Raw genomic sequence first — 14,495 nt, forward strand, 5'->3', positions numbered from 1 at the left:
ACAGCAGCTGTGTGTGGGGGGAATTTAGCTGCATAGTGATGAGGTAACGAGACAGCAGCTGTGTGGGGGGAATTTAGCTGCATAGTGATGAGGTAACGAGACAGCAGCTGTGTGGGGGGAATTTAGCTGCATAGTGATGAGTTAACGAGACAGCAGCTGTGTGTGGGGGGATTTAGCTGCATAGTGATGAGTTAACGAGACAGCAGCTGTGTGTGGGGGGGATTTAGCTGCATAGTGATGAGTTAACGAGACAGCAGCTGTGTGTGGGGGGGATTTAGCTGCATAGTGATGAGTTAACGAGACAGACAGCTAGTGATTATCTAGTGCCATCGACGTTTGCAAATGGCCCCATCTGTTATTGATTCTATTCCAATAGGCTGCATTCTTTAGGCTACCCGTTAGCCTATCCATCCGCACACAGTGACAGGTGTGAAAAACCCCCATAGATAGACTACTGTGTTATCCTGGCTGAGTTGATCAGCTGATTTGGGGCCGTCAGTTGATTGGTAGATGTAGGCCTACAGGAGCACAATAAAACGTTCCTCTAATGAGCTCCTACAAAAGATTTTAAATGAGGAACTTTGCCATCAAATGCTTCTGGGAAAAAGGACCCAGAACTACTATAGCTCATTATCACTCTGTGGTGTAAAAACCCCCAAGCACCAGGACTACTACACCTCATTATCACTCTGTGGTGTAAAAACCCCCAAGCACCAGAACTACTACAGCTCATTATCACTCTGTGGTGTAAAAAAAAAACAAGCACCAGAACTACTACAACTCATTATCACTCTGTGGTGTAAAAACCCCAAGCACCAGGACTACTACACCTCATTATCACTCTGTGGTGTAAAAACCCACAAGCACCAGGACTACTACACCTCATTATCACTCTGTGGTGTAAAAACCCCAAGCACCAGGACTACTACAGCTCATTATCACTCTGTGGTGTAAAAAAACCCAAGCACCAGGACTACTACAGCTCATTATCACTCTGTGGTGTAAAACCCCCAAGCACCAGGACTACTACAGCTCATTATCACTCTGTGGTGTAAAACCCCAAGCACCAGGACTACTACAGCTCATTATCACTCTGTGGTGTAAAAACCCCCAAGCACCAGGACTACTACAGCTCATTATCACTCTGTGGTGTAAAAACCCCAAGCACCAGGACTACTACAGCTCATTATCACTCTGTGGTGTAAAAACCCCAAGCACCAGAACTACTACACCTCATTATCACTCTGTGGTGTAAAAAACCCCAAGCACCAGGACTACTACAGCTCATTATCACTCTGTGGTGTAAAAACCCCCAAGCACCAGGACTACTGCGGCTCATTATCACTCTGTGGGGTTAAACCTCCAAGCACCAGAACTACTGCTGCTCATTATCACTCTGTGGTGTAAAAACCCCAAGCACCAGGACCACTACAGCTAATTATCACTCTGTGGGGTTAAACCTCCAAGCACCAGGACTACTGCTGCTCATTATCCCTCTGTGCTCATAGTCTCCTGACAGTCTTAGACCAGGCCCCAGGACTACTGCTGCTCATTATCCCTCTGTGCTCATAGTCTCCTGACAGTCTTAGACCAGGCCCCAGGACTACTGCTGCTCATTATCTCTCTGTGCTCATAGTCTCCTGACAGTCTTAGACCAGGCCCCAGGACTACTGCTGCTCATTATCCCTCTGTGCTCATAGTCTCCTGACAGTCTTAGACCAGGCCCCAGGCGCGCGAGTGTGTTTACCTTCAGGTGTCCTGGGTGCATGGCGGCCCTCTCAGCCATAGACAGGAAGTGAGGTAACGCTGCTCTTTCCAACAGGATGTAGACAGACACTTTCCTCTTAAAGCACGCCTCCAGAAGGTCTCTGAAGATATCTACGTCCGTAAACTGGTCCATCACCACCGCAACCACCTACACACACACACACACACACACACACACACACACACACACACACACACACACACACACACACACACACACACACACACACACACACACACACACACACACACACACACACACACAGGTCAAGACACATGGCACACACACACACACACACACACACAGGTCAAGACACATCGCAAACACACACACACACACCCAGGTCAAGACACATCGCAAACACACACACACACACACACACACAATGTATGGGGGGGGTCACGACCTAGTGAAAGTCCCCCCCTGTAGCAGGTTATAATGTATGGGGGGGTCACGACCTAGTGAAAGTCCCCCCCTGTAGCAGGTTATAATGAATTGGGGGGGTCACGACCTAGTGAAAGTCCCCCCCTGTAGCAGGTTATAATGTATGGGGGGGTCACGACCTAGTGAAAGTCCCCCCCTGTAATAGGTTATAATGTATGGGGGGGTCACGACCTAGTGAAAGTCCCCCCCTGTAGCAGGTTATAATGTATGGGGGGGTCACGACCTAGTGAAAGCCCCCCCCTGTAGCAGGTTATAATGTATGGGGGGGTCACGACCTAGTGAAAGTCCTCCCTGTAGCAGGTTATAATGTATGGGGGGGTCACGACCTAGTGAAAGTCCCCCCCTGTAGCAGGTTATAATGTATGGGGGGGTCACGACCTAGTGAAATTCCCCCCCCCCCCCCTGTAGCAGGTTATCATGTATGGGGGGTCACGACCTAGTGAAAGTCCCCCCCTGTAGCAGGTTATAATGTATGGGGGGGTCACGACCTAGTGAAAGTCCCCCCCTGTAGCAGGTTATAATGTATGGCTCCCTGGTTCCTCTCTAGGTTTCTTCCTAGGTTTTGGCCTTTCTAGGGAGTTTTTCCTAGCCACCGTGCTTCTACACCTGCATTACTAGCTGTTTGGGGTTTTAGGCTGGGTGTCTGTACAGCACTTCGAGATATTAGCTGATGTACGAAGGGCTATATAAAATAAAAAATAAAAATAAAATAAAATTGAATTATGGGGGGGTCACGACCTAGTGAAAGTCCCCTCCCTGTAGCTGGTTATAATGTATGGGGGGTCACGACCTAGTGAAAGTCCCCCCCTGTAATAGGTTATAATGTATGGGGGGGTCACGACCTAGTGAAAGTCCCCCCCTGTAATAGGTTATAATGTATGGGGGGGTCACGACCTAGTGAAAGTCCCCCCCTGTAGCAGGTTATAATGTATGGGGGGGTCACGACCTAGTGAAAGCCCCCCCCTGTAGCAGGTTATAATGTATGGGGGGGTCACGACCTAGTGAAAGTCCTCCCTGTAGCAGGTTATAATGTATGGGGGGGTCACGACCTAGTGAAAGTCCTCCCTGTAGCAGGTTATCATGTATGGGGGGGTCACGACCTAGTGAAAGTCCCCCCCTGTAATAGGTTATAATGTATGGGGGGGTCACGACCTAGTGAAAGTCCCCCCCTGTAGCAGGTTATAATGTATGGGGGGGTCACGACCTAGTGAAAGCCCCCCCCTGTAGCAGGTTATAATGTATGGGGGGGTCACGACCTAGTGAAAGTCCTCCCTGTAGCAGGTTATAATGTATGGGGGGGTCACGACCTAGTGAAAGTCCCCCCTGTAGCAGGTTATAATGTATGGCTGCCTGGTTCCTCTCTAGGTTTCTTCCTAGGTTTTGGCCTTTCTAGGGAGTTTTTCCTAGCCACCGTGCTTCTACACCTGCATTACTAGCTGTTTGGGGTTTTAGGCTGGGTGTCTGTACAGCACTTCGAGATATTAGCTGATGTACGAAGGGCTATATAAAATAAAAAATTAAAATTAAATAAAATTGAATTATGGGGGGGTCACGACCTAGTGAAAGTCCCCTCCCTGTAGCTGGTTATAATGTATGGGGGGTCACGACCTAGTGAAAGTCCCCCCCTGTAATAGGTTATAATGTATGGGGGGGTCACGACCTAGTGAAAGTCCCCCCCTGTAATAGGTTATAATGTATGGGGGGGTCACGACCTAGTGAAAGTCCCCCCCTGTAGCAGGTTATAATGTATGGGGGGGTCACGACCTAGTGAAAGCCCCCCCCTGTAGCAGGTTATAATGTATGGGGGGGTCACGACCTAGTGAAAGTCCTCCCTGTAGCAGGTTATAATGTATGGGGGGGTCACGACCTAGTGAAAGTCCTCCCTGTAGCAGGTTATCATGTATGGGGGGGTCACGACCTAGTGAAAGTCCCCCCCTGTAATAGGTTATAATGTATGGGGGGGTCACGACCTAGTGAAAGTCCCCCCCTGTAGCAGGTTATAATATATGGGGGGGTCACGACCTAGTGAAAGCCCCCCCCTGTAGCAGGTTATAATGTATGGGGGGGTCACGACCTAGTGAAAGTCCTCCCTGTAGCAGGTTATAATGTATGGGGGGGTCACGACCTAGTGAAAGTCCCCCCTGTAGCAGGTTATAATGTATGGGGGGGTCACGACCTAGTGAAAGTCCCCCCTCCCTGTAGCTGGTTATAATGTATGGGGGGGTCACGACCTAGTGAAAGTCCCCCCTCCCTGTAGCAGGTTATAATGTATGGGGGGGTCACGACCTAGTGAAAGCCCCCCCCTGTAGCAGGTTATAATGTATGGGGGGGTCACGACCTAGTGAAAGCCCCCCCCTGTAGCAGGTTATAATGTATGTGGGGGTCACGACCTAGTGAAAGTCCCCTCCCTGTAGCTGGTTATAATGTATGGGGGGGTCACGACCTAGTGAAAGCCCCCCCTGTAGCAGGTTATAATGTATGGGGGGGTCACGACCTAGTGAAAGTCCCCCCTGTAGCAGGTTATAATGTATGGGGGGGTCACGACCTAGTGAAAGTCCCCCCCTGTAGCAGGTTATAATGTATGGGGGGTCACGACCTAGTGAAAGTCCCCCCCTGTAGCAGGTTATAATGTATGGGGAGGTCACGACCTAGTGAAAGTCCCCTCCCTGTAGCTGGTTATAATGTATGGGGGGGTCACGACCTAGTGAAAGTCCCCCCTGTAGCAGGTTATAATGTATGGGGAGGTCACAACCTAGTGAAAGTCCCCCCTGTAGCAGGTTATAATGTATGGTGGGGTCACGACCTAGTGAAAGCCCTCCCTGTAGCAGGTTATAATGTATGGGGGGGTCACGACCTAGTGAAAGTCCCCCCCTGTAGCTGGTTATAATGTATGGGGGGGTCACGACCTAGTGAAAGTCCCCCCTGTAGCAGGTTATAATGTATGGGGGGGTCACGACCTAGTGAAAGTCCCCCCTGTAGCAGGTTATAATGTATGGGGGGGTCACGACCTAGTGAAAGTCCCTCCCTGTAGCAGGTTATAATGTATGGGGGGGTCACGACCTAGTGAAAGTCCCCCCTGTAGCAGGTTATAATGTATGGGGGGTCACGACCTAGTGAAAGTCCCCCCTGTAGCAGGTTATAATGTATGGGGGGGTCACGACCTAGTGAAAGTCCCCCCCTGTAGCTGGTTATAATGTATGGGGGAGTCACGACCTAGTGAAAGCCCCCCTGTAGCAGGTTATCATGTATGGGGGAGTCACGACCTAGTGAAAGTCCCCCCTGTAGCAGGTTATAATGTATGGGGGAGTCACGACCTAGTGAAAGCCCCCCTGTAGCAGGTTATAATGTATGGGGGGGTCACGACCTAGTGAAAGCCCCCCTGTAGCAGGTTATAATGTATGGTGGGGTCACGACCTAGTGAAAGCCCCCCTGTAGCAGGTTATCATGTATGGGGGGGGGTCACGACCTAGTGAAAGTCCCCCCCCTGTAGCTGGTTATAATGTATGGGGGGGTCACGACCTAGTGAAAGCCCCCCCTGTAGCTGGTTATAATGTATGGGGGGGTCACGACCTAGTGAAAGCCCCCCCTGTAACAGGTTATAATGTATGGGGGGGTCACGACCTAGTGAAAGTCCCCCCCTGTAGCAGGTTATCATGTATGGGGGGGTCACGACCTAGTGAAAGTCCCCCCCTGTAGCAGGTTATAATGTATGGGGGGGTCACGACCTAGTGAAAGCCCCCCCTGTAGCTGGTTATCATGTATGGGGGGGTCACGACCTAGTGAAAGTCCCCCCCCTGTAGCTGGTTATAATGTATGGGGGGGTCACGACCTAGTGAAAGTCCCCCCCTGTAGCAGGTTATCATGTATGGGGGGGTCACGACCTAGTGAAAGTCCCCCCCTGTAGCAGGTTATAATGTATGGTGGGGTCACGACCTAGTGAAAGCCCCCCTGTAGCAGGTTATCATGTATGGGGGGGGGTCACGACCTAGTGAAAGTCCCCCCCCTGTAGCTGGTTATAATGTATGGGGGGGTCACGACCTAGTGAAAGCCCCCCCTGTAGCTGGTTATAATGTATGGGGGGGTCACGACCTAGTGAAAGCCCCCCCTGTAACAGGTTATAATGTATGGGGGGGTCACGACCTAGTGAAAGTCCCCCCCTGTAGCAGGTTATCATGTATGGGGGGGTCACGACCTAGTGAAAGTCCCCCCCTGTAGCAGGTTATAATGTATGGGGGGGTCACGACCTAGTGAAAGCCCCCCCTGTAGCTGGTTATCATGTATGGGGGGGTCACGACCTAGTGAAAGTCCCCCCCTGTAGCAGGTTATCATGTATGGGGGGTCACCACCTAGTGAAAGTCCCCCCCTGTAGCAGGTTATCATGTATGGGGGGGTCACGACCTAGTGAAAGTCCCCCCTGTAGCAGGTTATCATGTATGGGGGGTCACCACCTAGTGAAAGCTCCCCCCTGTAGCAGGTTATAATGTATGGGGGGGTCACGACCTAGTGAAAGTCCCCCCCTGTAGCAGGTTATCATGTATGGGGGGTCACCACCTAGTGAAAGTCCCCCCCTGTAGCAGGTTATAATGTATGGGGGGTCACGACCTAGTGAAAGTCCCCCCCTGTAGCAGGTTATAATGTATGGGGGGGGGGGTCACGACCTAGTGAAAGTCCCTCCCTGTAGCAGGTTATAATGTATGGGGGGGTCACGACCTAGTGAAAGTCCCCCCCTGTAGCAGGTTATAATGTATGGGGGGGTCACGACCTAGTGAAAGCCCTCCCTGTAGCAGGTTATAATGTATGGGGGGGTCACGACCTAGTGAAAGCCCCCCCTGTAGCAGGTTATAATGTATGGGGGGGTCACGACCTAGTGAAAGTCCCTCCCTGTAGCAGGTTATAATGTATGGGGGGGGGGGGGTCACGACCTAGTGAAAGTCCCTCCCTGTAGCTGGTTATAATGTATGGGGGGGGGGTCACGACCTAGTGAAAGTCCCTCCCTGTAGCAGGTTATAATGTATGGGGGGGTCACGACCTAGTGAAAGTCCCTCCCTGTAGCAGGTTATAATGTATGGGGGGGTCACGACCTAGTGAAAGTCCCCCCCTGTAGCAGGTTATAATGTATGGGGGGTCACGACCTAGTGAAAGCCCCCCCTGTAGCAGGTTATAATGTATGGGGGGGTGACGACCTAGTGAAAGCCCCCCCTGTAGCAGGTTATAATGTATGGGGGGGGGTCACGACCTAGTGAAAGTCCCTCCCTGTAGCAGGTTATAATGTATGGGGGGGTCACGACCTAGTGAAAGTCCCTCCCTGTAGCAGGTTATAATGTATGGGGGGTCACGACCTAGTGAAAGTCCCCCCCTGTAGCAGGTTATAATGTATGGGGGGGTCACGACCTAGTGAAAGTCCCTCCCTGTAGCAGGTTATAATGTATGGGGGGGTCACGACCTAGTGAAAGTCCCCCCCTGTAGCAGGTTATAATGTATGGGGGGGTCACGACCTAGTGAAAGTCCCTCCCTGTAGCAGGTTATAATGTATGGGGGGGTCATGACCTAGTGAAAGTCCCCCCTGTAGCAGGTTATAATGTATGGGGGGGTCACGACCTAGTGAAAGTCCCTCCCTGTAGCAGGTTATAATGTATGGGGGGGTCACGACCTAGTGAAAGTCCCCCCCTGTAGCAGGTTATAATGTATGGGGGGGTCACGACCTAGTGAAAGCCCCCCCCCCCGTAGCAGGTTATCATGTATGGGGGGGGGGGGTCACGACCTAGTGAAAGTCCCCCCCTGTAGCAGGTTATCATGTATGGGGGGGTCACGACCTAGTGAAAGCCCCCCCTGTAGCAGGTTATAATGTATGGGGGGTCACGACCTAGTGAAAGTCCCCCCTGTAGCTGGTTATCATGTATGGGGGGGTCACGACCTAGTGAAAGTCCCCCCTTCCCCTGTAGCAGGTTATCATGTATGGGGGGTCACGACCTAGTGAAAGCCCCCCCCCTGTAGCTGGTTATAATGTATGGGGGGGTCACGACCTAGTGAAAGCCTCCCCCTGTAGCAGGTTATCATGTATGGGGGGGTCACGACCTAGTGAAAGTCCCCCCTTCCCCTGTAGCAGGTTATCATGTATGGGGGGTCACGACCTAGTGAAAGCCCCCCCCCCTGTAGCAGGTTATAATGTATGGGGGGGTCACGACCTAGTGAAAGCCTCCCCCTGTAGCAGGTTATCATGTATGGGGGGGTCACGACCTAGTGAAAGTCCCCCCTTCCCCTGTAGCAGGTTATCATGTATGGGGGGTCACGACCTAGTGAAAGCCCCCCCCCTGTAGCTGGTTATAATGTATGGGGGGGTCACGACCTAGTGAAAGCCCCCCCCCCCCTGTAGCAGGTTATCATGTATGGGGGGGTCACGACCTAGTGAAAGTCCCCCCCTGTAGCAGGTTATCATGTATGGGGGGGTCACGACCTAGTGAAAGCCCCCCCTGTAGCAGGTTATAATGTATGGGGGGGTCACGACCTAGTGAAAGCCCCCTCCCTGTAGCAGGTTATAATGTATGGGGGGGTCATGACCTAGTGAAAGTCCCCCCCTGTAGCAGGTTATCATGTATGGGGGGGTCACGACCTAGTGAAAGCCCCCCCCGTAGCAGGTTATAATGTATGGGGGGTCACGACCTAGTGAAAGTCCCCCCTGTAGCTGGTTATCATGTATGGGGGGGTCACGACCTAGTGAAAGTCCCCCCTTCCCCTGTAGCAGGTTATCATGTATGGGGGGTCACGACCTAGTGAAAGCCCCCCCCCTGTAGCTGGTTATAATGTATGGGGGGGTCACGACCTAGTGAAAGCCTCCCCCTGTAGCAGGTTATCATGTATGGGGGGGTCACGACCTAGTGAAAGTCCCCCCTTCCCCTGTAGCAGGTTATCATGTATGGGGGGTCACGACCTAGTGAAAGCCCCCCCCCCTGTAGCAGGTTATAATGTATGGGGGGGTCACGACCTAGTGAAAGCCTCCCCCTGTAGCAGGTTATCATGTATGGGGGGGTCACGACCTAGTGAAAGTCCCCCCTTCCCCTGTAGCAGGTTATCATGTATGGGGGGTCACGACCTAGTGAAAGCCCCCCCCCTGTAGCTGGTTATAATGTATGGGGGGGTCACGACCTAGTGAAAGCCCCCCCCCCTGTAGCAGGTTATCATGTATGGGGGGGTCACGACCTAGTGAAAGTCCCCCCCTGTAGCAGGTTATCATGTATGGGGGGGTCACGACCTAGTGAAAGCCCCCCCTGTAGCAGGTTATAATGTATGGGGGGGTCACGACCTAGTGAAAGCCCCCTCCCTGTAGCAGGTTATAATGTATGGGGGGGTCATGACCTAGTGAAAGTCCCCCCCTGTAGCAGGTTATAATGTATGGGGGGGTCACGACCTAGTGAAAGTCCTCCCTGTAGCAGGTTATCATGTATGGGGGGGTCACGACCTAGTGAAAGCCCCCCCCCCCCTGTAGCAGGTTATAATGTATGGGGGGGTCACCACCTAGTGAAAGCCCCCCCCCCCTGTAGCAGGTTATCATGTATAGTTGGTTAAACCCACAGAGTCTATTGATTTGCAGTCAGCAGTATATCAGTGAGGTCATCTGGGATCTCTAATCAACGTTGTCTTGTACGGCACCAGTCTGGAATACACTGTTCTGTACTCTGACCCTGGAGAATGGGAGCAGCCTACACACACACACACACACACACACACACACACACACACACACACACACACATAATATTCATGTTTCATATGATATATAACCGTCATAATAATTCATATTAATAAACTCGCCTTACCTTCTGCGCCTGCGCGATGGTTTTCCTAACCATCTCTTTGATGTGCGTGTTGCCGTCCATTGGCGGTTGCGCGTACACAGTGACGCGAGTCCCTCCTCTGTAGGCCGGGCAGTCCGGCCAGCCCAGATCCAGCCACGGGAGCGAGCAGTCAGACAGATCCGGCCAGTACTGGAGAGACAGCGGGAGTTCATCACTGTCTGAGTCACCCTGACGGAGCTCTGATGCCGGGTCGTATACCTCCACTGCCCCGGTCAACTGGTCCACCTCCTGGTCCGACAGGAAACACCGGAGACTGGTCGCGTGGAGGAACTTATTAAAAGCATCGCGTCCATGTCGGAGGAGCGTCTCGAGCGCTAGACGTTGCTCCTCGGAATAAAAAAAGTCCGGTTTGGATTCATGCGTTCGGAAATTCACGTTATTCTCATCCAAACACTGGATCTGCGATAACGCCATGACTCGAGACTCACCGGAGCAGTAACCGACAAAAATAAATAAAAAACCGGAGCACTAGTTAAATAGACAACAGTATTCCACAATAATCAGAAAGATTTCCCAACTCTCTCTGGAATGAAAAGTTCCCGGGTAGGCTTGTAACTTTTCCCTTCTCGTTCTCTTCGGTAAAGTCAGACAGATTCACGGGACTCCAACCTGTAGCAAATATATGTTGCTGATAACTGACCGGTCCCGCCGTGTCCATTATTATTTCCCGTTACCGGTCGGTTTGTCCATGCACTTTCTCACGCGTCTCTCTCTCCGGGGAGCGCATAGTGACACACACCACGCACAGCACAACCCGTCACCAGCTTCACCGGACAGGTGTGACAAGAACTCACACGCCCGCTCTATCACGTGATCAAGAATTCCCCCTTTTTATTCATTACCGACATAACTGCCCCGCGCGGGACGAAAGCCAGGATTAGGGCCTATCCCGTGTGTCTCTTTAGCCCGCCAGGCAGTTATGTCGGGTAATGAGTTGATATGAATGAGAGTTTAAATGACAGGTGGATTTAGTGTCAATCACTACTGTACAAAGATACTAACCCAACCCATGTGGGAATAAATGTCAACTATGCGGTCTGAAATGTCATCTTAAAAACACACACCAGTCTAGAAGATTTACTGCCAATCACAATGAATTGAAAAATATTCCTTGGTTTAAGATCAGGGATGGGCAGCAACTCCAGTCCTTTAATAATAAATAATAAATAATAAAAAAATAAAATAATAATTCTTAGTGTCATCTTCAAGACACTCCAACATATAACATGGTACAAAACAGGTACAGACTTATTGTTGTCACACTTTTGTCTCATTAATCATTTAATCTTTTAATCAGATTGTTTTATAAACTGAAGATAGTGATTAGGTGATTATTAGAGTGTGCTAGCTGGGGGCCTGGGGGGGGGGGGGGTGTCAACACTGTGACCCCAATCAGTGGGTCAACTACAGAACTAGCAACAATGGAGCAAATAAATGTGCTAAATGCTAAATGTATTTGTGTTACCTGTCTGTCCATCTGTTTGTGTCTGTCTGCCTGTCTGTCTATCTCTCTGTCCGTTCATGTGTGTGTGTGTGTGTGTGTGTGTGTGTGTGTGTGTGTGTGTGTGTGTGTGTGTGTGTGTGTGTGTGTGTGTGTGTGTGTGTGTGTGTGTGTGTGTGTGTGTGTGTGTGTGTATAGGCTGCTCCCATTCTCCAGGGTCAGAGTACAGAACAGTGTATTCCAGACTAGTGCCGTACAAGACAACGTTGATTAGAGATCCCAGATGACCTCACTGATATACTGCTGACTGCAAATCAATAGACTCTGTGGGTTTAACCAACTATACATTATAACCTGCTACAGGGGGGGGCTTTCACTAGGTCGTGACCCCCCCATACATGATAACCAGCTACAGGGAGGGGGCTTTCACTAGGTCGTGACCCCCCATACATTATAACCAGCTACAGGGAGGGGCTTTCACTAGGTCGTGACCCCCCATACATTATAACCTGCTACAGGGGGGGCTTTCACTAGGTCGTGACCCCCCCATACATTATAACCTGCTACAGGGGGGGCTTTCACTAGGTCGTGACCCCCCCCATACATTATAACCTGCTACAGGGAGGGACTTTCACTAGGTCGTGACCCCCCTCCCAGTTTTATAATGTGTCTAGTCCGATGTGCTTTAGGACCATGCGGACGCCTCACAGGAGGCAGGCCTGTTCAGCTGTTGTCGTAGGCTGGATTTAATTTATTTAATTTGTTTATTTATTTAACCTTTATTGAACTAGGCAAGTCAGTTAAGAACAAATTCTTATTTACAATGACGGCCTACCAAAAGGCAAAAGGCCTCTCCGTCTGGGACGGGGTCTGGGATTTAAAAATATATATAAATAAAGGACAAAACACACATCACGACAAGAGAGACCTAAGACAAGAACATAGCATGGTAGCAACACAACATGGTAGCAACACAACATGATAGCAACACAGCATGGTAGCAACACAGCATGGTAGCAACACAGCATGGCAGCAACACAGCATGGTAGCAACACAGCATGGTAGCAACACAGCATTGTGGCAACACAGCATGGTAGCAACACAGCATGGTAGCAACACAACATGGTAGTAACACAAGATGGTAGAAACACAGCATGGTAGAAACACAACATGACAACACAACATGGTAGCAACACAACATGACAACACAGCATGGTAGCAACACAACATGACAACACAACATGGTAGCAACACAACATGACAACACAACATGGTAGAAACACAGCATGGTAGCAACACAACATGGTAGCAACACAACATGACAACACAACATGGTAGCAACACAACATGACAACACAACATGGTAGCAACACAACATGGTAGCAACACAGCATGGTAGCAACACAGCATGGTAGGAACACAACATGGTAGTAACACAAGATGGTAGAAACACAGCATGGTAGCAACACAACATGGTAGCAACACAACATGGCAGCAACACAGCATGGTAGCAACACAACATGGTAGCAACACAGCATTGTGGCAACACAGCATGGTAGCAACACAGCATGGTAGCAACACAACATGGTAGTAACACAAGATGGTAGAAACACAGCATGGTAGCAACACAGCATGGTAGCAACACAACATGGTAGCATCACAGCATGACAACACAACATGGTAGAAACACAGCATGGTAGCAACACAACATGGTAGCAACACAACATGACAACACAACATGGTAGCAACACAACATGACAACACAACATGGTAGCAACACAACATGGTAGCTACACAACATGGTAGCAACACAACATGACAACAACATGGTAGCAACACAACATGGTAACATCACAACATGACAACAACATGGTAGAATCACAACATGACAACAACACAACATGGTAACATCATAACATGACAACAACATGGTAGAATCACAACATGACAACAACACAACATGGTAACATCATAACATGACAACAACATGGTAACAACACAACATGGTAGCATCACAACATGACAACAACACAACATGGTAACATCACAACATGACAACAACACAACATGACAACAACACAACATGGTAACATCACAACATGACAACAACATGGTAAAAACACAACATGGTAGCATCACAACATGACAACAACACAACATGACAACAACACAACATGGTAGAATCACAACATGACAACAACACAACATGGTAGCATCACAGCATGACAACAACATGGTAGCAACACAACATGGCAGCAGCACAAAACATGGTACAAACATTATTGGGCTCAGACAACAGCACAAAGGTCAAGAAGGTAGAGACAACAATACATCACACAAAGCAGACACAACTGTCAGTAAGAGAGTCCATGATTGAGTCTTTGAATGAAGAAATTGAGATTAAACTGTCCAGTTTGAGTATTTGTTGCAGCTCGTTCCAGTCGCTAGCTACAGCGAACTGAAAAGACGAGTCACCCAGGGATGTGTGTGCTTTGGGGATTTAGCGTCAAGAATTCATAGTTTCCCTTCAAAATATGACATATTACGGATGAACGTCTATTTTTGAAGCATTCTTTCAGGGTTAATTCTCCATGGTTACAGGGTTAATTCTCCATGGTTACAGGGTTAATTCTCCATGGTTACAGGGTTAATTCTGCATGGTTACAGGGTTAATTGTCCATGGTTACAGGGTTAATTCTGCATGGTTACAGGGTTAATTCTCCATGGTTACAGGGTTAATTCCGCGTGGTTACAGGTTTAATTCCGCGTGGTTACAGGGTTAATTCTCCATGGTTACAGGGTTAATTCCGCATGGTTACAGGGTTAATTCTGCGTGGTTACAGGGTTAATTCTCCACGGTTACAGGGTTAATTCCGCGTGGTTACAGGGTTAATTCTCCATGGTTACAGGGTTAATTCTGCATGGATACAGGGTTAATTCTCCATGGTTACAGGGTTAATTCCGCGTGGTTACAGGGTTAATTCCGCGT

The 14,495-nt window shown here is 49.8% G+C and overlaps 1 protein-coding gene across 1 annotated transcript in view; it reads right to left on the reverse strand.

Annotated features, from left to right (window-relative positions):
- Positions 1-10,853, reverse strand: part of fam83ga (family with sequence similarity 83 member Ga) — a 22,570-nt gene extending 11,717 nt beyond the window's left edge. The window contains exons 1-2 of the mRNA XM_071390953.1: positions 10,027-10,853; positions 1,748-1,915 (exon numbers count right to left, since the gene is read on the reverse strand). Coding sequence (XP_071247054.1) covers positions 1,748-1,915; positions 10,027-10,479 — 621 coding nt within the window. The 5' untranslated portion in view covers positions 10,480-10,853. The remainder of the gene's footprint in view (positions 1-1,747; positions 1,916-10,026) is intronic.
- Positions 10,854-14,495: the final 3,642 nt, after the last annotated feature.

This window comes from Salvelinus alpinus, chromosome 1, assembly GCF_045679555.1.
Source record: "Salvelinus alpinus chromosome 1, SLU_Salpinus.1, whole genome shotgun sequence".
NCBI lineage: Eukaryota > Metazoa > Chordata > Actinopteri > Salmoniformes > Salmonidae > Salvelinus > Salvelinus alpinus.